This window comes from Pinus tabuliformis, chromosome 3_2 (genome assembly GCF_031772625.1).
Source record: "Pinus tabuliformis cultivar Carrire ecotype Pingquan chromosome 3_2, CPIR1, whole genome shotgun sequence".
In the NCBI taxonomy this organism is placed as follows: domain Eukaryota; kingdom Viridiplantae; phylum Streptophyta; class Pinopsida; order Pinales; family Pinaceae; genus Pinus; species Pinus tabuliformis.
Window position 1 is genome coordinate 501,901,873 of NC_142302.1, and position 24,841 is coordinate 501,926,713.

The 24,841-nt window shown below is 38.6% G+C and overlaps 1 protein-coding gene across 3 annotated transcripts in view; it reads left to right on the forward strand.

Moving 5' to 3' along the window:
* LOC149181483 (inactive beta-amylase 4, chloroplastic-like) overlaps window positions 1-24,534 on the forward strand; it is a 93,838-nt gene extending 69,304 nt beyond the window's left edge. Inside the window, exons 5-10 of one of the 3 annotated variants that reach the window (XR_016257013.1) lie at window positions 21,832-21,909; window positions 22,047-22,206; window positions 22,478-22,731; window positions 22,992-23,086; window positions 23,862-23,930; window positions 24,083-24,158. Coding sequence is in view for 1 of the 3 variants with exons in the window: in XM_089416635.1 (XP_089272761.1) it covers window positions 21,832-21,909; window positions 22,047-22,206; window positions 22,478-22,731; window positions 23,017-23,086; window positions 23,862-23,930; window positions 24,083-24,283 (832 nt within the window). In the remaining 2 variants the exon portion in view is untranslated. Of the gene's footprint in view, window positions 1-21,831; window positions 21,910-22,046; window positions 22,207-22,477; window positions 22,732-22,991; window positions 23,087-23,861; window positions 23,931-24,082 lie in introns of all 3 variants that reach the window. The other 2 variants (XR_016257014.1, XM_089416635.1) reach the window with 2 other exon arrangements.
* Window positions 24,535-24,841: the final 307 nt, after the last annotated feature.

A 24,841-nucleotide genomic window follows, 5' to 3' on the forward strand; every position in this document is an offset into this window, starting at 1 on the left:
TGTTCAAGTCCTAAAAGATCTACACTTTATGTGAACACAAAGTCTTTTTTCTTAGTTTTCTCAGGCAGACCAAATTGCTTCAGTTTTACCACAAGTAGGCTAAAAAGAAGTCCAAGTCTGGGAGTAGAGGACTGAGAGGTCTTAATGTTGCCCTCAAGAAGGTTGAAAGGCCTTGGTGTAACATCCACAAAGGCCGAGAGACCTCAGGGTTGCCCTCAAGAAGGTTGAAAGACCTTGGTGTAACATCCACAGAGGCCGAGAAGCCTCAGATGTGAAAGTCAACAAGGTCATATAGCTGAAGAAAAGGATTTCATTTTTGTTTTCATAGTATCTGGATCATACCAATGATCATTGTGCAAGCACTTGGAGGAAGAACACATTATTTCAATGATTTTTGAAGAAGCCAAGATACTTGAGAAGTTGAGTCATTTCCAGAATTAAAGACTACTCTGTCTTAAGAGGCCGGATCCCTTAAATTTTTGAAGAGCCAAACTTATGTTACTTTGGAGGATCATATACTTGCTAGATTTGGTTATCACATTGGAGGCCAAATTCCTATTGTCTAGAGAAAGCTCAGAAGGCGGCTCGGAGAATTTTTGTTTTGACAGGTTGAGGACGAAGTTAGGACTAGACAGTGTGGAGATGGCACTTGCAAGATTATCTTTCTTATCCTAGTTACACTATTGCTTAAAAGATTTCAGATTTATTTTTGTCAAACACTGAGTTAGTCTGAGATACCTATAATGGATACTTTTGATACAATCCGTCTACCTTTGGAAAACTGTGAGTAAAGCTCACAAACTCTGGAATTGTGTTGAGATAGGTTTAGACCTGTGCAAGGACATTCACTTGAGGTATGTGTTCAAAAGCGAAATGATACATTGTCCAAGTACAAAGCCTTGCATTGGTTGAGATGTGTTAGTTCTTATGATTGATTTTGTCTAAGCATTTGAGATATGATCAGTTTAATTTAATACAAGAAAGTTACTCGTAAACAGAGGAAGCAAAGAAGGACATCAAAATGCCTTCATGAAATATTTTGATATGATAGAGATTACAATGAAAAGAAGGCCAAGTTCCTCATCAAGTTTGAAGACATAAGAACTGAAGATTGTTCTTCTAAAGGACAAAATTTGTTGCCACTATTGCGATTGTCTTAAAGGAGCCAAACTACTCTGTCTAAAAGGGAGGGATAAAGAGCAATCATCTCTGTGAACAAATCTTGTGGACAAAATTTGCCAATGAAGGCTGGACGTTTCTCATGCCTCTTGAAGATTGTTTTACTTTTGAGAAGTAGATGAAGTATTCCTTGATCAACTAATAATTGCATTACAGAAGTAGGGCACATTCTTATCCTATTATGGTTTGGATGATTTGTTCCATTTATGTTATTCAATGCCTTGACAAGAGCAATAATTTTTGTCAAAAGATGCCTTGGCTGAGATATGTTGCTGACATTAGAATGGCATTAGCTATTTAGTATATGGCAGAGTTTTGATCAATGTAAGAAGAAGCTGAAAAGAAGAGTCATAACTCTTGTGCTATGATACTGATCCAGGTGGATATTGGTGGCCACCCGCTAAGTCCACTTGGACCCCCACCACTGTTTCTTTCAGCTTCTCAGTTTCCTTAATTGTAGCGCAGTTTACTATTTTTAGCAGTTTTTCGGGTACTGAACTTTCGGAGCCGTTTTGAGGCCCTAAACGACGTTTTTTGGGAAAATTGGGAGCAACATTACCAATGTTGCTGTAGTTCTCGGATAGATCTTTCCAACGAGATGTTGTGCGTCAAACAGAGATCCTATGCCAAAGTTATGACCCCGGGAAGTTGATGTACCAATTTACCCAAACAGGGCCCACAGTTTGGCGTTTCATCTTCTAGGGTTAGGTTTTTGGATGTTTAGGGTTTTTCATTGTTTCCCAACAATAAATAGGGCTTCGAGCCTCATTGTAACATAGTTCAGAGGCATGTAGTTGCCACATCTCTTCTCAGAGATAAGCTACCGTTGCCCTAGCTAGTTTATTTCCATTTCTATTTGTAATTATATTTCAGTATTTTATAGTAATGAAATGAAGTATTATTTCCGTTGCATCTCTGTATTTATGGTTATCTCTGTAATTTGTTGCGTTCCTGTTTAAATCCGGATCAGTGGTATCAGAGCGGTCTGCTTTTTCTCTGTTTTTCTTTGCATGTCCCTAGCGAGGTCGGGATATAAGGAGTTAGGGCTTGAACTGGTCGAACCTGTGTAAGACTAGCCTCGTAAATCCCGACGACTTTCCATGGTGGATGAAAAGAAAGACGAGGGGGTAGGAGATCCTATCAAAATCTTGCTCGAAGAAGCCCTCGAGTGGCAAAGGAATGCGATGATGGACAACTTTGCCCAGATTCTTCAGTGACTACCCAGAGGTGTCACATCGACTTCCAACAACGACTTTGGAAACGCCACCCTTTAAGGTACAAGTTAATTTTGAAATCCCCATCTTTGAGGGTCAAATAGAGACGCAGACGCCGTAGATAAATGGTTAAATTTGCTAGTAGGGTATTTTTTTGTTCATGATTTTTCGAGTTGGGAAAAGATTATTTTCGCTCTTCTCAAAGCAGCGCCCCACGTCAAGGACTGGTGGGAAACCTACTGCGAGTGGAAGGATGAAAGTACGAGCTCACTATTTTCAGCCGCACCCACTTGGAATTCATTCCAGACTGCCATCAAGGAGTAGTACTACTTTGTCGGAAGCTATGAGGATCAATACATAAAGTGGACCACACTGCGGCAAGGAAGGGACCAAGACATGTCGGAGTTTACCAATATTTTCCATACCCTTCACACAAAGTTGGGTATCAAGGATTCAAAGTAGCATTTGGTACTCAAATACCGCGGCTTCCTGCACAAGTACATCCAGGAAGAAATAGAATTCTTGAACATATCCTCGCTTGGCACGATATACTGATATGCTGTTAAGGCCGAGCAAAAGTTTAAACAAAAGAAGTGAGACTTTGGATATGCGAATCCGAAGCAAGGGAAAGGTGCCCCCAAACCGCGGAACAAAGGACAAAGCCAATGCGGGGTGGCCCAAGACAACCTGCCAAAGCTGCAAGCAAAGAACAATGCCGCGAAGCCGAAAAAGGACACAGGAAAGTGGTGCGAGTTCCATAAGAGCTCCACTCACAACACAAGTGAGTGTCGGGACAAGCAGTCACTGGTGGTCGAGCTAAGGGTTTCAGAATCAGATGCATGTTTCGTCTCTGAGTCAGAACCCGACAAGGGGAATGACAAAGGGAAGCAGATTATCGATGCGGAGCCCAACGCCACCGTTGCCACCATGAAGATCCAGAAGGAGGAACCCGAAGACCCAGAGGAGGAGGAGCGTCTCTTCCACTCCCAGATGTGGGTAAAGGGCTCCTCACTACAGTTCATTGTTGACAACGGGAGCCAAAAGAACCTCATTTCGGCAGAGGTTGTGAAGCAATTGGGTTTACTGACCACAACACATTCACAGCCGTACACCATCGGGTGGCTTCACCAAGGACGAGATCTTCGCATAAGCCAGTAGTGTCGCCTTCCATACAAAATCAAGCCCTTCAAGGATGAGGTATTGTGTGATGTTGCTTCCCTTGATGTTTGTGATGTATTATTAGGACACCCATACTTGTGGAAGCGACATGCTGTGTATGAATCAAGCCTCCGTGTTGTTATTGTTACTTTGGGAAATAAGTTGCATAGGATACCGGAGGTAGCACTGCGTACAACCATCTCTTTGGGTACTGCACAACAATGCAGTAATCTCATTTCCAAAACTAAGAAATTTGTTTTCCTGATGATACCCCCTCAAGGAAAGAAGACGACGGTGGCCATGACCTCCATACAGGGCCCCTCCACATGACAACTACAGATGGAAAAGGTCGTGGAGGAGTACGAGGACATCTTCACCTCCCCCGCAAGGGTTCCTTTGCACTGTCAGGTCGAGCATTCCATTGATTTGATCCCAAGTGCCCCGTTGCCTAATGGACCAATCTATCGGCACTCCGTTCTGGAGAACAATGAAATCAAGAGGCAGATTCAGGAGCTGTTGTAGAAAGGTCACATCTGTTCGAGTTCATTGCCTTGTGGTAGCCCGATCGTGTTGGTATAGAAGAAGGATGGGACTTGGAGACTCTGTATTGACTATCGGGGGCTGAACAAGATCATTGTCCGTAATAGGTACCCGATCCCACGGATTGATGACCTCCTGGACCAACTGAAGGGGGCAAAATATTTCAGCACGATCGATTTGAAGTCAGGATATCACCAGGTACAAGCAACGCCATTATGGAGAAATCAAATGCCAAGTACAAGCAATGACATGATCAACATCGGATGCCACACAAGTTTCAGGTGGGCGACAAAGTTTGATTGCATTTGCAAAAGGAATGCCTTACTGGAGCCTATCGGAAACTCAGACCACTCCGATATGGTCCTTACACCATTACCAAGGTTGTGGGAGACAATGCATTTGAGCTCAGCATTCCCACATTCCTTGCTTGCACCCAGTGTTCAATGTGGATCGCCTTCGGCCATACTTTCCGCCACTACTAGACACATTCGACATTGTAGAATAGCTCACACCCACAGATTTAAATCCAGATTGCATGGAACAAGTTGCAATTGATCGGATCATGGACACACAGATCAGGCACACTCGCCCCCATAATATCCAACTGTATCAAATTGTCAAAGCAGGCCAACTCCTTCACCAGGGCAAGTGGCTCACCAGGGACCAAGTTCAGCAGAAGTTTCCTCATCTCATGGAGGAACTCAACGCAATGGGGACCATTGCTTCCTAAGGGGGGAGGAATGATCCAGATGGATACTGGGGGCCACTCGCCAAGTCCACTTGGACCCCCACCGTTGTTTCTTTTAAATTCTCAGTTTCCTTAATTGTAGTACAATTTACTATTATTAGCAGTTTTTTGGGTCCTGAACTTCCAGAGCTGTTTTGAGGCCCTAAATGATGTTTTTTTGAGGCCCAAAAGTTGTAGTTCTCGGATAGATTTTTTTAACGAGATATTGTGTGCGTCAAACAAAGATCGTATGCCAAAGTTACGACCCTGTGAAGTTGATGTACCAATTTACCCAAATGGGGCCCACAGTTTGGCGTTTCATCTTCTAGGGTTAGGTTTCTGGATGTTTAGGGTTTTTCATTGTTTCTCAACAATAAATAGGCCTTCGAGCCTCATTGTAACACAATTCAGAGGCATGTAGTCGCCACATCTCTTCTCAGAGATAAGCTACCATCGCCCTAGCTGGTTTATTTCCATTTTTGTTTGTAAGCATATTTCAGTATTTTACAGTAATGAAATGAAGTATTATTTCCTCTGCATCTCTGTATTTATGGTTATCTCTATAATTTGTTGGGTTCTTGTTTAAATCCGGATCAGATACCTTATTGGAAGACCTAATATACCTAAGGTTTGTAAACTCTAGGTAATCTTGAAAGGATATGATTTAGAAAGACCTATGGTTTGTGGACAAAACCCTAGACCTAAAATATTGAAAAACGATGATTTGCTGGAAGAAGAAACCATAAATCTTGCAAGCAAGGAATGACATCATGTTGACGATGAGGATGAGGTTGATAAATTTACAAGATGGATGCAAGAAGGCAAAGATCCTCTAAAGATAGGTACTTTATATCTCTCTTTGATTATTATTGTCGTTATTGTTAACCTTTTTGTCTTTGTTTTTTTGGCCGGGTTGTAATCGTGCTTCCATATCCTCCTAGTGAGGATTGCAGCTACATAGTAAAAGCTACCAAGGCCATGGTAGGAGATGAATGTAATGGAGGAACGAAGCAAAGCTTGTGACAAGAGGACTTTCCCAAAATCGGTGATTTGTGTTGAGAGATATTGTACTGGATGAGATCCAAGCTCAAAGGGAGCAGGAAGATCAACAAATTTGAAGTATAACTTGATTGTGCCGAAAGGAAGTCAATGGTGACTTCCAACTAGATCTACAAGATCTAGTGCGATAAATGGCAGCATAGAGTGAATTTTAAGGAGTTCTCCCAGAAAGGGGGAGACGATCATGAAAATACATTTGCTCTAGTTGACAAGTACACTTCTATTAGAATAATTGTTGCTTCTGTTATGGAATTAGATCAGATGGATGTAGAGGTTGTTTTTCTCCATAAAGAATTTGAGCAAGAAGTGTACATGAGACCACCTCAAGGTGTTGAGGGTCATGAAGGAGTCTCTTGCTTACAAATAGAAGATTGCACCTAATACTTGGATTAATGGATCAAGGTTCATCCTACATGATTTGTTTTTGATGAAAGCAGGACTCATGTGTTAGAGGGACCAATTGTGCTCGAATGATTTGCTTCCATAACAAAGGGAGCAGTGAGGGAGCATTAGCTTCAGAGGGAGTTGACCTCTGAGTTCAAGATGAAAGCCCTAGATTTGATGTATTACCTCCTTGAAGCATACTATTGAGATCCCTTAGAGATTTTTGGGATAATGGATTGTCAAGCTAGATATGCTATTGTAACTAGAAAGTTGTAGTGGCAGAGGGAGCAACTAGGATTGCCACAACATGATCTGTTCCAGAAAGAGCATCCAGTTTGGGTAACCAGAAAGTAGCTGATTAGCTTATGGTTGAACCAAGACATGTGGTTCAACATATGTTGAAGTACCAACATGGTTATGGCATAACCAGTTATGGTTTGGGATATGACTCAAATAGTGAAGTATAACTGCAAGGATACATAGATTTGGATTAGGCAGAGAGTGTAGACGACATAAAGAGTTTATCATGATATTCCTTTAGTTTGGGCTTTGTTATATTTTCTTGGATGAGCAGGAAGCAGGCATTTGTCGCACTCAGTATTGCAGTGGCTGAGTATGTTGCAACTTGTTTGGCAAGTTGAGGAGCAATATGTCTTCAAAAACTACTTGCAACATTGTTTAATCAAATGCAGCTGATAACCATGATGATAGATCAAAGCACAGTGAGATATAATACGAAGACATGGTACATGAGGAAGCAGTGTGGCTCTTGTACTATTCTACAATCAAGCAAATCGTTGACAAAGTCTCTGTCCCAGGGTGAAGTTTGTATACTTTAGGGACAAGCTTAGGGGCGAGTGAGTGCATTTAGCATCAATCAGGAGATTTACCATTCAATTAACATGCGAGAATGGTAATAGCCCAGGGTTTCACCATAGGTCACAGGTGTTGACTAGGTTCCAAGTGATGACTTGGATAATTGGTGAATTGCTCGAAGTGATGACTTGTTGAGCATAATGTTGATGTAGGATGCGTTTCATAGGTAGTGGATTGACACATCCACATAGCTAGCTCATTCTCCTTGTGTCAAGTATGTTGACCAAAATATGGGAGAATGGTACTGCAGAGGACAACCATGACCAGAATTAGGAATAATGGTCGTAGACGCTCAAACACTTAATTGAGTGGGTGCCTTTCAACATCAGGCTCAGAGTACTCTCCAGATAGGTTGAGTTAGCCCATTTAACATCACAGCCTAGAGTGAGGCCTTTGGATTTGAGACCAAAGTACTCAAATGGAGTAAGTGTGTCCCTAGGGTTTTACCATGAGTCAAAGAGATTGATTAGGATGATGGTGAACCAGGACTAGTCAGTATACGGTGGGTCAGAGGTGACCAAAATCATGGTGAGTAAATGATGCTAATGATGCACCATAAGTCAAAAGTATCGACTAGAGTTATGGTCAGAGGTATTGACCAGAGTTATGGCGACTTGTAGATGCTGTTGATTTTAGCATGAGTCAAAATTATTGACTAGGACTATGGTAATTGAATGACAATGATGCTAATGATGAATTGTTATAACCTTTTCTTAGAGAATTTTTTAAACAAGATAACATTTGAAGAAGTCATTAAGACTACCCCTCCCTAGCTATAAGAGGGAGTGTTGGGATTTTGTAGCTACGGTTGGTCTTCATATTGTATAGTTTAACCCTTCAAATATATGTATTGATTGTGCAATTTTAAATTCTATGGCAATTACTAGTTATTATTTGCCTATATGTATAGATTATTTGTCTTTTGCAGTTAACTTGCGACAAATATTGAATAATAGACAATTGCAACTTCAGAAAAAAATAAATAACCACGTGAATTGAGAAAATTATGCACACACAAATAATGGACACCAAGATTTTTGGACAATAGTCCTTGCAAGAACCCTGAAGGGAAAACTAGTTTCTAGGTGAGGGTTTATATTAATTCTTTAACAAATTAAAGAGTACATCAACTGCTTTCCTCTCTCACTGGAAAAGCTTCAGAAATTTTCTCCACTGGCAAAATCGATCTGGAAACACAGTTTCCTTTTGCAAAACCTCACGACCTCCGGCTTGCAACTACCACTTTTGCCTACAACTTGCATTGGCAAAATCTGGAAATGCATATGACCTTCTTGGAAATCACACTGCCTTAGGATAGTCGTTCCTGCACCTTCTTCCGTCTACAACTCGACTGTGCTATTTGCACCTTCTTCGACAATCTGCTCTAGCAATTGGAAATCAAACTACTGTCGAGTAATGCACACTTGCTAACTTGCATTGGCTAGTGCAGCCTCTCCACAGAATAATTCTACCTTTATTCCTTCCTCTCGTAATGCTGGAACCTCGTGAAGAATTTCTCTGGAAATCACTCCCCAATTCTTCCTACTGAAACCCTTGCTGCTGGTGCCCTTGCGCTGCCTATGTGCCCTTGCTTTCACTGCAACTATGTGTCTCGATGTGTTACTTATATATTCTCCAAATGTCCTTTGATTTCCTCTTATAATCACTCTTTGACAAATCAATGACCATGATCTAATCATAATCGATGGCTAAGATCATTTTGACCCCATCAAGTGACTTTTCCAGAAGTCTCTAGAGGAAAATTGAATTACCCCCGTTAACACTAATTAATTAAGCTTATTTCCCTAAGTTAGACTTAATAAATTAATTATCTACTTAATTAAATCTAATCAAGGCCATTTCTCACGAAACCTTTTCTTTGTATTGGAGAAAATGTGTTCCCTAGCCTCATAGAGACAATTTGAGATTAGAAGACTTGTTCGAGCTATACAAGCTAACATTGATAAATTTCAAGACATGTTCTTTATGTATTTCTCAGAAGGAATAATTTGAATTTTTAAGATAAATATTTGTGGCATTAAAATGTCAAGTCGATATCCATTTGGTCAGGTCGGCCCGGGCTTATATATAACTCATTTGACCTCCTCTCCTTACCACCATTTGCCCTCAAGCAATACAATCTTTTGATACAAGCGAAGGAGAAACAAAACAAGAAGGACAAAGACAAGAAGAAGCATTTCGCTCTCCAAGTTTCACCTCACACGTGTGAGATTCTCTTTGTCGACTTTACACGTGTGACCTATTCAAACCCCTTCTCATCTGACATTTACACTTGTTAAGAACTAGTCAAATAGATGAGTAATGTGTTTTTGGGTTGTTGTGCCATACGCAAGGCCCCGAGCAAAAGATTTATTGGCTCGGTAATTTAATCTTAGCATGTAAAAGCTTGATGAAGAAGTTTCCAACTATCTTAGGATGTAAAACTTCTATTGGCTTGTTGAGGAGAAGTGACATTGACGTGAGTTCTCAAATTTGGGAAATTTGATGCATCTTTCTTGAGGAAGAAGAGTGTGACTAGTTTGATAATACTTGTGGTGTATATGTAGGGTTTCATTTGGATTTGGGTTCAAGAAGAAAAATGATATAAAGTAGTTTTTAGATATAAAATTCAAAATAGTCTACAATACACTAATTGTGGAGATAGTATAATTTTTTTTTTTTTTTTTTCATTATTTATAGCTATAATTCTTTGTTCATGAAAAACTTCCATATTGATAAAATAATTGGTATTCTATCCTATTCTTTTTGTGATGTATCAACTTTCAAGTCACTTATTGAAATATTGGCTAATTTGTTAATTTTAGATAACAATGATATGTTCTATATGCTTTAGAGCAATTTACTTCAATTTTTCTTATTAGCCCAATATCAATTTCCAGATTATCTATCACATTAACGTTGATGATAAACGCAGATAGAACATAAACAATAAGTAGAAGACAAGCCAGGACAAGAGGACACAATATTTGGCGGATGCCAGGGAAAAGCCCAATGTGGGGAAAACCCTTTGATCAAATCTTCTTATTATTCTTCAAAAGTTTAGCAGAGAGAGAGAGAGTGGAATGTTGAGTTGGGAATGTCCAAATGAGGAAAATGCCTCTTCTATTTATACACAACGGTGAGGGTGAAGAGACACATCTGTTGGGCTTCATGAGCCTACATTAAACTTTTGACCGACCTTGACAATTTGTCCATGGAAGAAATAATTTCATAATTCCATTTCTACTTGTCAGAATGAGATGATCTTTAGATCAATCTTGCACCTCTTGGAAAGAGGAATCCAATAAAAATATCATCTCCATCATATGAGTTGTCCAAGGTGGAGTTAGGCCATAATTGCCAATTTTAACATAATTGCAAACAAAATTGTAGATCCTAACATTAAAGAACGCCCCCTCCATTTTTTAGTATACTTACGTTTAATTTTTTTAAGGAGAAAAATGATTTATTTAAATAAAACTGATTTCATTGTAAGTCAAATTGTCAATACTTCTTGATTTGATTATTAATCTATTTTTTTTCCATCTTCTCTATTTTGTAGTGGCAACCGGTGCATTTGAAGGAGGTTCAACAATCTTTCCCTGCACATAGTTCATAGCATAATGCTCTTCATAGTCAAGAGACATCTTCCATGCATGATAATCAGACTTATCATTGAGTTTGTCATCAGATTTGAAGTAAGATAAGGAGGCTATTGAATCTTGTCCTTGTCCAACAAATCTCAGTGATTTCTCTTTTCACTCTTGCTTGGGCTTTGTCTTCACCTAAGCTCTGATACCATGTTAATTTTAGACAACAATGGTATGTTCTATGCTTTAGAACAATTTACTTCAATTTTTCTTATTAGCCCAATATCAATTTCCAGATTAGCAATCACATTAACATTGATAGTAAATGTAGATAGAACATAAACAATAAGCAAAAGACAAGCCAAGACAAGAGGACACAATATTTGGCAGATGCTAGGGAAAAACCGCAATGTGGGGAAAACCCTTTGGTCAAATCTTTTTATTATTCTTTAAAAGTTCAATAGAGAGAGAGAGTGTGTGGAATATTGAGTTCTGAATGTCCAAATGAGGAAAAGGCCTCTTCTATTTATACACAACATTGAGGGTGAAGAGACGCATCTTTTGTGCTTCATGAGCCTACATTAGACTTCTGGCCGACCTTGACAATTTGTCCATAGAAGAAATAATTTCATAATTCCATTTCTACTTGTCAGAATGAGATGATATTTAGATCAATCTTGCACCTCTCTGAAAGAGGAATCCAATAAAAAATATCATCTCCATCATATGAGATGTCCAAGGTAGAGTTTGGCCATAGTTGCCAATTTTAACATAATTGCAAACAAAGTCATAGATCTTAACATTACCGTCCATGTTTTAGTATACTTACGTTCTATTTTTTTAAGGAGAAAAATGATTTATTTAAATATAATTGGTTTCATTGCAAGTCAAGTTGTCAATACTTCTTGATTTGATTATTAATCTATTTTGTTTCCGTCTTCTCTATTACGTAGCAAAAGTGGGTAACCCCTAGGAGAATTGTTTTTTGTTTGCATTGGTCAGCTAGTCAACTAGCGGCCATATGAAGATGCACATATTACTTTAGAGCTCTCCACTTATGCCGACCTTGACAATTTGCCCATAGAAGAAATAAATTCATAATTCCATTTCTAATTGTCAGAATGAGATCTTTAGATCAATCTTGCACCTCTGGGAAAGAGGAATCCAATAAAAATATCATCTCGACCATATGAGATGTCCAAGGTGGAGTTTGGCCCTAGTCGCCAATTTTAACATAATTGCAAACAAAATCATAGATCCTAACATTAAAGAACGCCCCCTCCATGTTTTAGTATATTTACGTTCTATTTTTTAATGAGAAAAACGATTTATTTAAATAAAACTGATTTCATTGTAAGTCAATCTGTCAATACTTCTTGATTTGATTATTAATCTATTTGTTTCCATCTTTTCTGTTACGTAGCAAAACTGGGTAACCCCTAGGATTTTTTTGTTTTTGTTTGCATTGGTCAGCTAGTCAACTAGGAGTGATATGATGATCCACATATTACTTTAGAGCTCTCCACCTATACTCCAGTGAATGCTCTCTCCCATTTAGCATACTTCTCGAAGGAAGGTGGCTCATCTATCAAAAAGTGATGGGTCATGGTATTGACTCGAAACGTTGAAAACTCAATGAAAACTGTGGAAGTTCCGAATTCTCATAATCTAAGTACATTGACCATTTATGCAATCACGTGCTTTCATCTAATGTTTTGGGCACACTAACATGGATCGCATGCCATGCTGGATGATTGATCACTCTTAATTGTACCCTTGTTCCCATACTTCATTGGGGAGATTGTCAATTGCCCCTAGTCCAATGTGACCTCCTCTAAGGCCCCTTTTCTTCCACTATTAGGAGTGACACTAATAGGAAGCATTGATTGATAGAACGTGTCCAAGATAATTCGCACTTACCACCTTCCATTTATCCCTTATATCCACTTCCATTCTTTGGGTTGTTCGTCATTGGTCACTGGGATTGACACCTTATATCATCATCCCTAAGGCAAGTTTGAAATTTTTTCTCTAAGAGGTTGTTGCGGTTGAAAGAAAGATAAAAGAATATGAAGCCACAAATGAAATAAAATGAAAAATGCAAAAGATGGCTAGGACATTGTATAAGCATGTTGGAAAAGGCTTAGCATGAAATCTACCCCCCTCATTAGCCATCACCCAATTACTGAGCATTCCATACTCTATCTAGTTAAAGGAACTTATGAATGTCCCATCTTCAGTGAATGATAAATTGCTACATCCTTAAAGCATAAAGCAAGCTAGGTCACCTAAGCTATGCAAAAAAGAAAGACAAATAATTAAAGTAAAAGGCAGAACAGAGGGGTGGAAATTATAGGCCGAGGAAAGGGGTAACTCATGACTCCACGATTGCTTCCTCTTATCATCATTATACTCAAGATATTGGACCCTCCTTCAACTGGTACCGTGGCTATGTCCATCTTCCTTCAAGTCTTTCCCATTCCATGATCACACTTATAACATGCATCTATGAATTGGTGGGCCTACCTGTGAAATGTCCATCTTCGTAGAGGCTACAAGCACCTATTAGGGATAATTTCATGATCATCCCTAAGTGTGGTAACTTCCGTGCAAATCATCAGCTAGAAAGACGTTTGAAGGCAAGGTTTTTGTGAAGTATTTTCGTGACACTAACATTGAATATGGTCCACTATGATGCTTTAATGATTTTTGCACCTAATCATGTTGATCTCACTTGATCTCGAGGATGTGTTTCATGTGGTTCACTATATATACTACATAGATCCCTTGAGAGATGGTTTGACACCAGTGAAGAGGATGTGTAGCCTAACTTTGAGAGCACACATGTCACTGTAGCTACAACGCTCCCCTTCATGAAATGAGTGTTGGGGTTTGAGGAGCCTTCACATGGTTGTATGCTCATTCCCACACCTCCAAATGCTGAAACATTGAGCCAAGAAGACAAGGTGTTTACTTGATTGATGATGTGCCTAGATGGACCCAAGACGCCACCAAGTTGGCCTTGAAATCCCTTGATGGATGTTGCCCTATTCTAGAGCCCAGATGATGATGGAGACCACTTGATAGTTTGGGAGGGTTAGCACACCCTATTTTGATACTGACACTTAATCCTAGGGCTACCACGTCACCCATGCATGTTGTAGGAGGGTGACATAATCCTTCTTGATGATGACATCTTGGTGGAGGAGATGTTACTCGTAGATGTACGCATGCAGTTTGATGATATCCCTTGGAGTGATGAGGACTTTTGGACCCACTTTATAATTTGCTTGATGGAGATGCCCATTTTTGGAGGATGTGACATCATGGTGGAGAGCATTTCCTCCCACATTTTTGGAGGTTTTATGACATTTTTATTATGGTTTATCATTTGTAAAGCTATCTTTAGGTTGGCTTGTGGCCCATAAGCCTAGTTGAATGCTTCAAGCAAACTTTGAGGGATTTTTCATTGTAAATCAATGCAAAATGACTTGGTTGGCCTCATATAAATATAGGGAAGTAATTTTCATTGGGTCATCATCACACAAATTCATTTCTCTTCTCTTGAGTGAGTGTGCACTAGCTCTTGTTTCTTTTTCTCTTGAACACAAGGGATGAATAGTGGTGCAGATTGTCTTAGGGAGGATATTTTGCTTGGGGAGACCATCTTATGGATTGTTGAAGTGATTCTTTCTTAAATTGTGTAAGTTTAATGCTTTCTTCTTCCATTTTGCATGCTATTTTCTTAAATTAGGATTTATCTTGTGCCATATTAAAAAGTGCAATATTTTTTATGAAGTCTTGTTTCTATACGATTATGCGAAATTTACCATTCAAGAATCCATTCTTTGACCTTGAATCTCCAATGAAAGAAGTTGTTAGGTTTCTAAGAGAAGCAAATTAGGATTTGACCCTCTCTATGCAAGTCCTCCGCTCTTTGATGTCGCCCTTAATTGACTTCATTGCGCAATTGAATAGAGGCACTAGTCTAGTTATGGGACACTTTTTAAAATTTCTCTTTTCCTTGATTCTTGGTAAATAGGGTTAGAGTTTGGTGTAAATTTGCATTGTATAGCAAATTTACATTATGTTATTGTTTTATTGGTAGGAATTGCATTCAATAAATTTAGAAGGCAAAGTCTAGCATTAATTGCATGCTTTCGCCCCTAATTTGGCCCCAATTTGGGGCTGACATCTAGATATTTATTGCTGTTCTATGGTTTTTTAACCATTAAAAACTTAAAATTGACCAATCCCTTGCTTACCTCTTTAATAGTATTTGGTCCTTTGTTGATTTCATCATTTATAGGATATTCCTTTGTTATTATATTCTTTTGCATGCTGTAAATTGGCATACCATAAAACTCTAGCTTATCAAACTTTCCTTTATTTTGTTGGGGTTGGTGGAAAGTGTAATTGAACATTTGTAACTCTTATTCAAGCTTTCAGGGCTTTGTCGATACCTTCTCCCATGACCATTAGACTGTAATCACCCTTGAGCCCTCTATTGAAGACATTTCTAGGTGATTTGTCTGCAAGTTATGTATAGAGTAATTTGACTTGGAACCCTAGTCATCTAGCCTCTAGGTCTTGGCAGGGAAACCTCCCTTGTGGGGATAACATCTAACCACAGTGCAATCAAATAGAAGCGATTGGGGCGTTAAAGAGTCATTTGGCTTGCAACCCTAGTCCTCTAAACCTCTAATTATTGCTAGGGAAGCCTCCGTTGTGGAGATAACATCTAACCATTGAACAATTAGAGCGAGGCCACTAGGGTGACAATGGTGGCTGATCTCATTGTTGTCATAATACCTAGGTTGCCTAGTGACACTTTGCACTATGCCTTCTTGCTTTTGAGGTAACATTTCCCATGGGGGTTTTCTTTGAAAAACCTTTTGATGATAGGTCACTATATACCCATGTTACTTGGGAGCGGGAGCGGGAGCGGGGAGCGGGAGCGGAATCGGGAGCGGGAGCGACCATTTTCAGAAGCTCCCGGTTTGGGAGCGAATCCCGGAGCGATTTTTTAAAAATATATATATTTTTATATTTTTTAATTTTTGATACATATATGTCAACAAAAACATGTAGAATGATGAATTAGATATAAAAAACATAAAAAAGCATAGATTGAACCATATAACAACAATCATCTAGAAGTTATAATCTTCATCAACCACGTCCGCAAGTTAGTAACATAGTAACATACAACATATTGAGTCTCATGATTCATCAATCTTAAAGTTTCAAGCTTTTAAAATTCAATATATAACATTTATCATCATTGATCACCAAAGTTGTACTTGTAAGCTAAGTGTAACCATTACAACAAATAATATCTAACATGAAATGAAATGTTATAAAATGAAATGAAATGAAACAACTTTCAACTTTCATGAAGCATCATATTCATAATTCATTACTAATGAGTTATAATTGCCAACTTCAAACTTAAATTGTCATATATTGTTTAAAAAAATATCATAATAAATATGAAAGAGTCAATAGTTATAAAAGCTACTAGAAACTAGAAAAGAGAAGTAAATCTATTATCTATTTCTTATGCTTGGGCCTCTTGCCACCACGAGAAATGTCTAATTTTTTAGTCTTGTTGCAAAATCAGGATCTTTGTCATTAATATCACCCTCCAAGCATTAATATCCAGAGGTATCTTTGTCATTACCTTTGTATCTGTATAGGGATCTTTGTCATTAATATCACCCTCTAAGCATTAACATAAGATAGAAAAAGCATAGCATGTCAAGTCAAGATTTTGTTTGAGTGATGCGTACATTTTTAGAAGGGTCATGATAGAGGAGTTCGACAACCAATGTCACTAACATCAAGGTACATAGAGGGATTGGTACTCTTGATTAAATATGAGTTCCATACCCTAATACATGACAAAATTCAATGGAAACATTGCAATCCCCCAATCCTGAAATCCTGAAAAACTGATAAGTCTGCTGGATTTTGAATGAAATCTAAAATTCTACTTTCTCCATATGAAATCCAATGAGGACGAAATCACTCTCAAACATCCTGAGTCATTTCATGGTAATGTTAAAAATTTAAGTAAAAGGATGAAAATGAAAATTAAAGAAAATGTCACTTTTACTTTAAGAATTTAACATTACCATGAATAGCATATCAATACTAGGGCCTAGACTTGATCATTAAGTTGCCCCACTCAAAAACTATTTGTTTCTTTCAAAAAAAATTGCATTTCGAACATTACTACAAAAAAAAAATGCAGAAAAGGCAAAACGCTCCCGAAAAGGCAGGGAGCGAATTTTTTTTTAGGGAGCGCGCTCCCGAAATCGCTCCCTTTTCGGGAGCGATTTCGGGAGCGCGCTCCCGACCCGCTCCCGAGTCGCTCCCGCCCGGAGCGCGGATCGGGAGCGGGAGCGAGGGGGGGGGGGGGCCCCCGCAACACTGCTATATACATATCATGGTCATATGATCAAGTTCAATAGTGGCCTTTTGATTGCCACTAAATTGGTGTTCTTACATATCCAAATCTCTTGTCCCCTCATTCAACCTTGGAATTAGCTTATCTTGATTCCATATCAAACTACCCATATTGTTGAAAATGGTTGTTATTGATGTCAAAGACAATCTTGATGAGGGGAATTTTCGAGACCTTTTTCGTGATAGGTGGCACACCTCCTAACTCTTCACAGTTGAAGAAATGAATTTTTTTAATTATATACATGGGTCAACTAAAGTCGGCCTCAAGTCAGCCCTATCATAACGCCTAACCGATTCCAATTTTTGTGGTGACAAGTTGGCCCTTTGACCCCCATAGCCTAGTATAAAATTTAAATATGCCACTCGTGTGGCTCATTTGAGGCAAGTAACTCGGGTTCTGTGCAAGGAATAAACTCTGCAGTAACCAGATGATCAGAGTGGAGGGAAAGGGCTGAGCTAGGAGAATAGAGCCGAACTGAAGGGAGACGAGATCGAGCTGTAGAAGAAGATTGCTGAGTTGAGACAGGGAGGATTGTAGACTCCAGAGGTAAAGTGTTTCTTTTGTGGTTTTATTTCTTCTTACTCTTGTGGATTTTGGAAGTGGCCAAGCTTTCTTTTATCAAGGTTGCATGCCTGTAAAGAAGTGACAACAGAGATGTATAAAGGTTGTAGGATACTCTATTTTACACTATTTTTTTGGGATAGGTTTCAGACTAGTTTTGAGAGGGAGTTGCAAGCTTGAAATCAGGTTGAATTGCAGACCTGAATAGGCCCAAAACCAGGCCGAGTTACAGCCCTCAACAAGCTTGAAATCAACCCTTGTTGCAGGCCCGAATTACCCTAATTGCAAGGCGTGGACAGGTTGGATTGCAGACTGAGGTGGAGGCCAAGATTTTGTACTTGAACAGATGATATTTTGGGCAGATTTTACACTTGTTTTGAACTAGGCTGAATCTCTGTAAAGGGCTGGCTGGTAACCCCTGTCAGAACGAACAGCGGACTTGTTTAGTAGGCCAAGCCCTAAACCACTGAATATTGCATATTTGTGATAGTTTTGTAGGCATGTTGTGGACAATTTTTTACGCATATGAGTTAGTGTTAAGGCTGAGATATTCTTGGACAAAGAAGGTGTTTGAGGACCAAGAAGAGTAGGGTCAAGCACTGTGAATAGAGTTGGACTACAGCTAGGAGTAGGCCCTTGATTGTACAGAGGTTGCAAGGCAATGAGGGACTAGGAGAGCCCTGAAAGATAGTTAGTTGTGAGAATTTGTGACACCTCAAGATGTAGGATTTGAAGAATGTTTGTGGGCAAGGTATAAACAGTGTGCTGTCAGCAGATCAAGTTTATCACCATTGGTTCAGTAGATTAAGGAACAATAATTTGAACCAAGGGGTGAAAACTGGTGCTGCAATAGGCCAAGAAAAGTAGGTTAAGAACAAGAAGGAAAAATGAGGAAAGACTGATGACAGAGCCAAGGACTAGGACAAGACAAAGGAGCAAGACAGGTGGCTGTTATCAAGATTGAAGGTGCAAACCTAAGGGTGGCATGGTTAGGTGACAAATCCACTGAAGAAAGGCAATTTGTGCGAACCAAGAGAAGTTGTAGGTTGGGCTTACAAATTGCTGAGTTGGTTCTCAGCTGAGGGGTCTAGGGACTCCTGTAAAAGTTGTTGAGTTGGTGCCCAGCTAGGGGATTGAAATCTCCTATAGGTTGGTGCTTATAAAAGTTGTAAGTTGGTGCTTACTTTGTATGAAGAAGTTTACAAAATATTTACAAGAAAAAAAATTGTATAAGTGTTTCTTGTATAAAGATTTTTGCTGAGTGGACGTGGGACTCCCGTAAAAGTTGTTGAGTTGGTGCCCAGCTAGGGGACTGAAGTCTCCTGTAGGTTGGTGCTTGCTTTTTTTTTCCCAGGGAAAAAGCGTAATTTTCATTAAATAAATTAAGAAAATTACATGTTGAAAATCCAGCAGGAGTGAGATGCATTCACTAACAAACAGATCAGTCCATGTTCATATACACTATTTACAGATATCAGCCTGATCATAACAAAAAACTTAAACTGTAAAAACCATATAGCCCAATATGAGTCCAGATCATAAACTAAAACTGCAAAAAGCAAAAAAGAATGATCCTCAAGATCATTCCGAGAGGTTTTCCTCCCCTTCAATGAAAGGGCAATGAAAAAACTGGAAGAAAGCCCCATCCCTGAACTCCTGAATCAACCAATGACCTCTGTTCAACTGCACGGCCTCTTTGGATAGAAAATCAGCGACTTCATTCCTTTCCCTGTATATATGAGAGCAGACAATAAAATCAAACTGTGATTTTAAAGATAAAGAATCCTCCAGTGAGTCCCTGAGTGTGTGCAAGTGACAGTGATAAACACCATTGATCCAATTTATGATAAGCTTTGAGTCCCCAAAAATCTGAATCCTGTGGGAGGAGGTGTCTTAGGCTGTTTAACTCCGCAAAGTTGTTTGTGCCTCTTCCTAAACCCACTTTAATTTTGAAACAAACAGAATCATTAACATGAAGAACTGCGCCCCCCCCCTCCCAACAGCTTTCCGCTTGCGCCGAGTCATCGAAATAAGCCCGCGGAAAACTTTTGTCTATAACTTCAGGACTGATGACCCTAATACTGTGTCGAACCGAATCCTTAGGAATCAGGTTGTAAATAGCCAGCATGTGGTTACAAGTGACTGCCCACTGAATCGATGTCTCAAAAAATATTAGGTGGTTCCTAAACAGCCATATACCCCAGCAAACGATCAGAGGCAGATTTCTGACTTTCTGGGAGGCAGCAGCCATCCACCACCGATGCCAGGCATCGCCAATGTTTTGGCCTTCCCATTTTTTAATCTAAGTTGAGAGCTGCTGTAATGAAAGACCAAACCTTGGCCGAATCTGGGCAATGAAGAAATAGGTGGTTCGTATCCTCTGCTTCCGCTTTACAGAGACAGCATCTGGAGGGACCCTGCACCATACGCTTGTTTAAATTTGCTTCTGTAGTGACTTTATTTGAGAGGATGCACCACATGAAAAGCCGAGACTTGTGTGGGGCTTTTAATCTCCATAAATGACACCACCACCAACATCCCTCCCCCAAAAGCCGAGCCTCCATGATCGCTGCAAATCCTTCTTTTGGGGTGTACCTGCCTGTTGGGGCCTTTGCCCTAGTTGGTGCTTATTTTCAATTTTGTATGAAGAAGTTTACAAAATATTTACAAGAAAAAAATGTCCATCAAATGATTTAAAAGCTAAAAATTGTTAAAAATAACGAAATATTGATTCGCGCCTTCCCCACCCTCAGTATTTACTTCCAACACATACTTTGTTTTGTTCTAATTAAGATTTCTTTGCATTGTTTTCATATTAGTCCCTTGAAGTTGGGTTTGATCTTTGATATTTGGCGATCCCTAAAATTGTAGCTCTTACATATTCAAATCTTGTCCAACCTTTAACCTCCTTGAAATCACTTTATCTTTCATATCCAAACTGACTATTATTATTTTCTTATTTTGCATCTTTTGCTTGCCAAGATTTGAGTGGCTTGATATTTTGTTAGGGCCTCATTAGCATTGTTTGTTGTTTAGATTTTATACCTTCAACACACTATATACATATGTGTGATTGGTAGATGGTAAACATATAAGCATCCATGAATTGGATCCCTAACTAATAGGAAATTGAAAGGATTGAACTCCTATGAAAATAGTATAATATGAAAACTAGATCTACATATATGGAGAAATTGAAAGCACTAATAGCATGTACAGATATGAATTCTCAACCACATATTTCTTTTATAATTTAGAAATATGAATTACAATGTAAGAGCTCAAACCTTTAATTCACTCATTCATTTCATATGTAGTACTCCACGAGATTCTTTTATAAATGAATAATAGGCTAAGTAAGTTAAATGGGCATCCAATTTTATGAAAAGAAACCCTCTAAAAATGGTTAAGTGTGCCCATGCTTGCATGGATAATGGTGCCAGGATTAGTGTGCACCAATTGGAGAATTTTGCACATGCATGCATTTTTCCTCTTTGGGATGTAGGTCCTCCTGGAATAGATAATCCTAGTACAAAAAATTGTCTAACCTAATATTAGAATTTCAACTTACAACTAGTGAAAATAGAATTATAATTTTGGATCAACAAACTATTACAGCAAATTTGCTCCTAAAGTTAGCACACAAATGCTTCAGAGCATGTGTGCAACCCAATCTCAATGTATAAGATTGTTGCACCTCTCCAAGAGGCTTGTTTCTCTTGTCCTATCACCCACTGGCATCCTTGCCACTAAAGGAAGTAAGGATAGTTATGGGTTTTTGTTGAAACTGGCATGTAACATTTTGTCTGATAAATTAAATTCCAGTAAATAGCATCAGAAGTAAAGTTGCAGTGGAACTTCAAAGAGTTCCTACTTTATCTATCTATACCATTGAGGATTTTGATGCATTAAATCAAATGTAGAAAATTCCCCATTCTCTAGTCTATTTGTTTTATACTCTTGGCAACTGGAGGAACAGATGGATGCTGCTCAGATATCTCTATATGCTTTTTGCTTTCTTTAAATCAAATCTAGCATGCAGGTATCAAACTCTTTTGCTTTTGCATGCAGGTACCCTGCCCATCCTTTTTCTGATGGGAGATGGAAGTTCCCTGGTATTGGAGAATTCCAGTGCTATGATAAATACATGTAAGGACATTCTTCTACCACAATAGACGAATCATTTTATACAAGTTTTCTATCCCCCATGTAAATAGCACTTCCATGATTTTGTGCATTTCTTTTTCTTATATCATCTATAAGTGCCTTCATGGTTGTCTGGACAGGATGGCAGACTTGAAGCAAGCTGCATTTCAGGCAGGGAAGCCAGAATGGGGATATGCCGGGCCACAAGATGCTGGTAGTTACAACAGTTTTCCTTTTGGGGAACCCTTTTTCAAGGAAGGGCAGGGCACCTTTTTATCAGATTATGGCCGTTTCTTCCTGGTATATGCGGTTCTACTTTTGAATAATGTGCATTTCTGCAATTTATTTCTTTATATGTGTACAGCTCTATTGTGCTCTTGCTAGGGAGAAATGATGAAAAACATTGGCAGCACTTAATCCAAAAATGAGAGGAACTTAATATGAAAATGTTGTTGCCATATTTTAGTTTCATTTATGTGCTAAAATATCTGCAGATGACAGTAGACCACGTCTTTAGTTTATTGAGTGGATGTAAGAAACAATAAGAAAGCTTGGCTTTAGCTTTTTGCAGGAGTGGTACAGTGGGAAGCTTATTGAGCATGCTGATCATATCCTTAGTAAAGCTGTCAAAGTGTTAAAGACATGCCAACAAGATCGGCCAGATGCTGTCCTATTAGTTGCAAAAGTTGCGGGAATACATTGGTGGTATGACACAGAGTCTCATGCAGCAGAACTTACTGCTGGGTACTATAACACTTCCTATAGAGATGGGTATGATTCAATCGCTGCAGTCTTTGCAAGACATGGCGCAGCTTTAAATGTTCCGTAAGTGACTAGACATTTAGAAAAGCCTAACATGGAATCTCTAATGTGTTAGTCATTGAAAAAACTACTTATAAATGACCAATTATAAAGCACTTCTAAACTCTTAACATCCTCCACATTGGATTATCGGATTTAGAACTTGGAAAATCTGATTTGTTATATTCATTGAAGAAAACTATTTATAAATGGCCAATCATATTACCGGTAAGCTCTTCACATGCTGCATATTATATTCCTTGTTCTCATACTTAGCTTATCAGATTTAGTTTCCATACGTGTTACCAGTTGTCTGGAGATGTTTGATAGTGAACAGCCAGAGATATGCTGCTGCAGTCCGGAGGGTCTCATTAGGCAGGTAAATGTTCCAGCTTCAGTTTCAAACAGAATGAATTTATGGTGTGTGTGTTCAGAAACATATGTGGATTTCGTTAAGTGGGTGGTACTTACTGTCTGTAGAAATGCTTGCAAATCATATAAAAATGGTACGGGTCTCGAGATTACTTGTCTCTTTGAAAATATATTTTCAGTCTCTGAAAATGGTACGGGTCTCGAGATTACTTGTCATAAGGTTGGCTAGTGCTTAAATCTCCAAAATGTTGTGACACTTCAAATTTAAATTTCTAAAATGTATTTCTTTTTAAATAGCAGGTAATTTTGTAGGCGCTTCCAGGGTAGGAAAGAAGCTTGTGTGTCTATGTTTGGGTTTATAGGTTGATTAAAATTTTAGCTGGGCAGGTGTAGAATTCTCAGAACTTATTGTAGGGAGACTTAAATTTTCATCAGTCGGTTTTAGTGTAAAGTCTTGATGATTGTTTGCTTTCCAAAAGTTGGTAAGCAGAGTTGAGTTATTTCTTGAAACTGTTTGGGTCTTTTTGATCTGGCCTAGATGTTCCATGTTTTCTTTTTTAAAACCACTGAGTCTATTCACTTGAGATCACTTTTCCTCCGACTTAGCTGTTTATCAATCTGATTAAATGATTCTGAATAGATGTGTTCGGTGATTTGTTCAAGGCTGTCCAGTTTACCTCTGTAATTAGTATTTCTGAGCAATATTAGCTTATTTGTCTAATTTCTTCTGGCGTTTCGTTATCTTGTTTAATGCTGAAATTTGATTACTTTACATTTCTCAGATGAGAGAAGTTGCAAGGCGAGGAAATATACCTTTAACAGGTGAAAATGCAATTGAACGCTTTGATAAGGTAACTTGCTTTATGCCCATAACGAGATTGGTTGGAATCTCTTAAATTGGACGTGACTTTAGATTCAGACATTTTATACTGTTGGGTAACACGTTAGATTGATTTGCAATTCATCTAATCTGATGTATTGAGTTTTTGACATGGTACTCTAGGAGGCTTTCTCTCAAATTGTGAGAAATGCTTACAATCGTCCTCAAGATGTGAGAGCCTTTACGTATTTCCGAATGAGGGAGGCACTGTTCAGGACTGATAATTGGAAATCATTCGTGAACTTTGTTAAGCAGATGTACAATAAGTCTCAAGATGGAGGCTGCAATGGTAAAATGTACAGTAAATTATGTAAAACTGGTTGATATTATTGGCATATCTAAGAGATAGTTCAATGTTCTTTCCATATTTGACTAACTAAGAGTTAGCTCATTGTTCTTCCATATTTGACTAATGTGTGTTAATTATAACACAACTTCCTCTGTAAATTATGTAATATTTGATACTGTATTTTCTACAGTTCTCCTGATAATTTTCAACAGACGTCTTTAAAGATGTCTCAACAAAAGTAGAGAATTTGAAATTTCAAGCAATTTTTAAGTTATATTTTGCAGTACTTCGAGGATGGTTACCAGTCATTTGCTTTCCTCTTTTGTAACCTCGTTGAAACTCCTCGTGAATAGTTTCTAAAGGAAATAGTTAAAATTTTATCTACACAAATCCTCTTGGAAATGGGGAAGAAAATTTTATTTAAAGTTTGTGCCAAGACGGCCATAATGTGTTTCCAGTATTGATTACAAAACATACTCAATGTGGAAGGAACTTCCAGTATTATTACAAAACCTTCCATTGCTGTGGTAAGGATGCAAGAAAGCAGTATCCTTTGCATAAGTTTATCACGGGAAATTGTTTTTAGTCCGTAG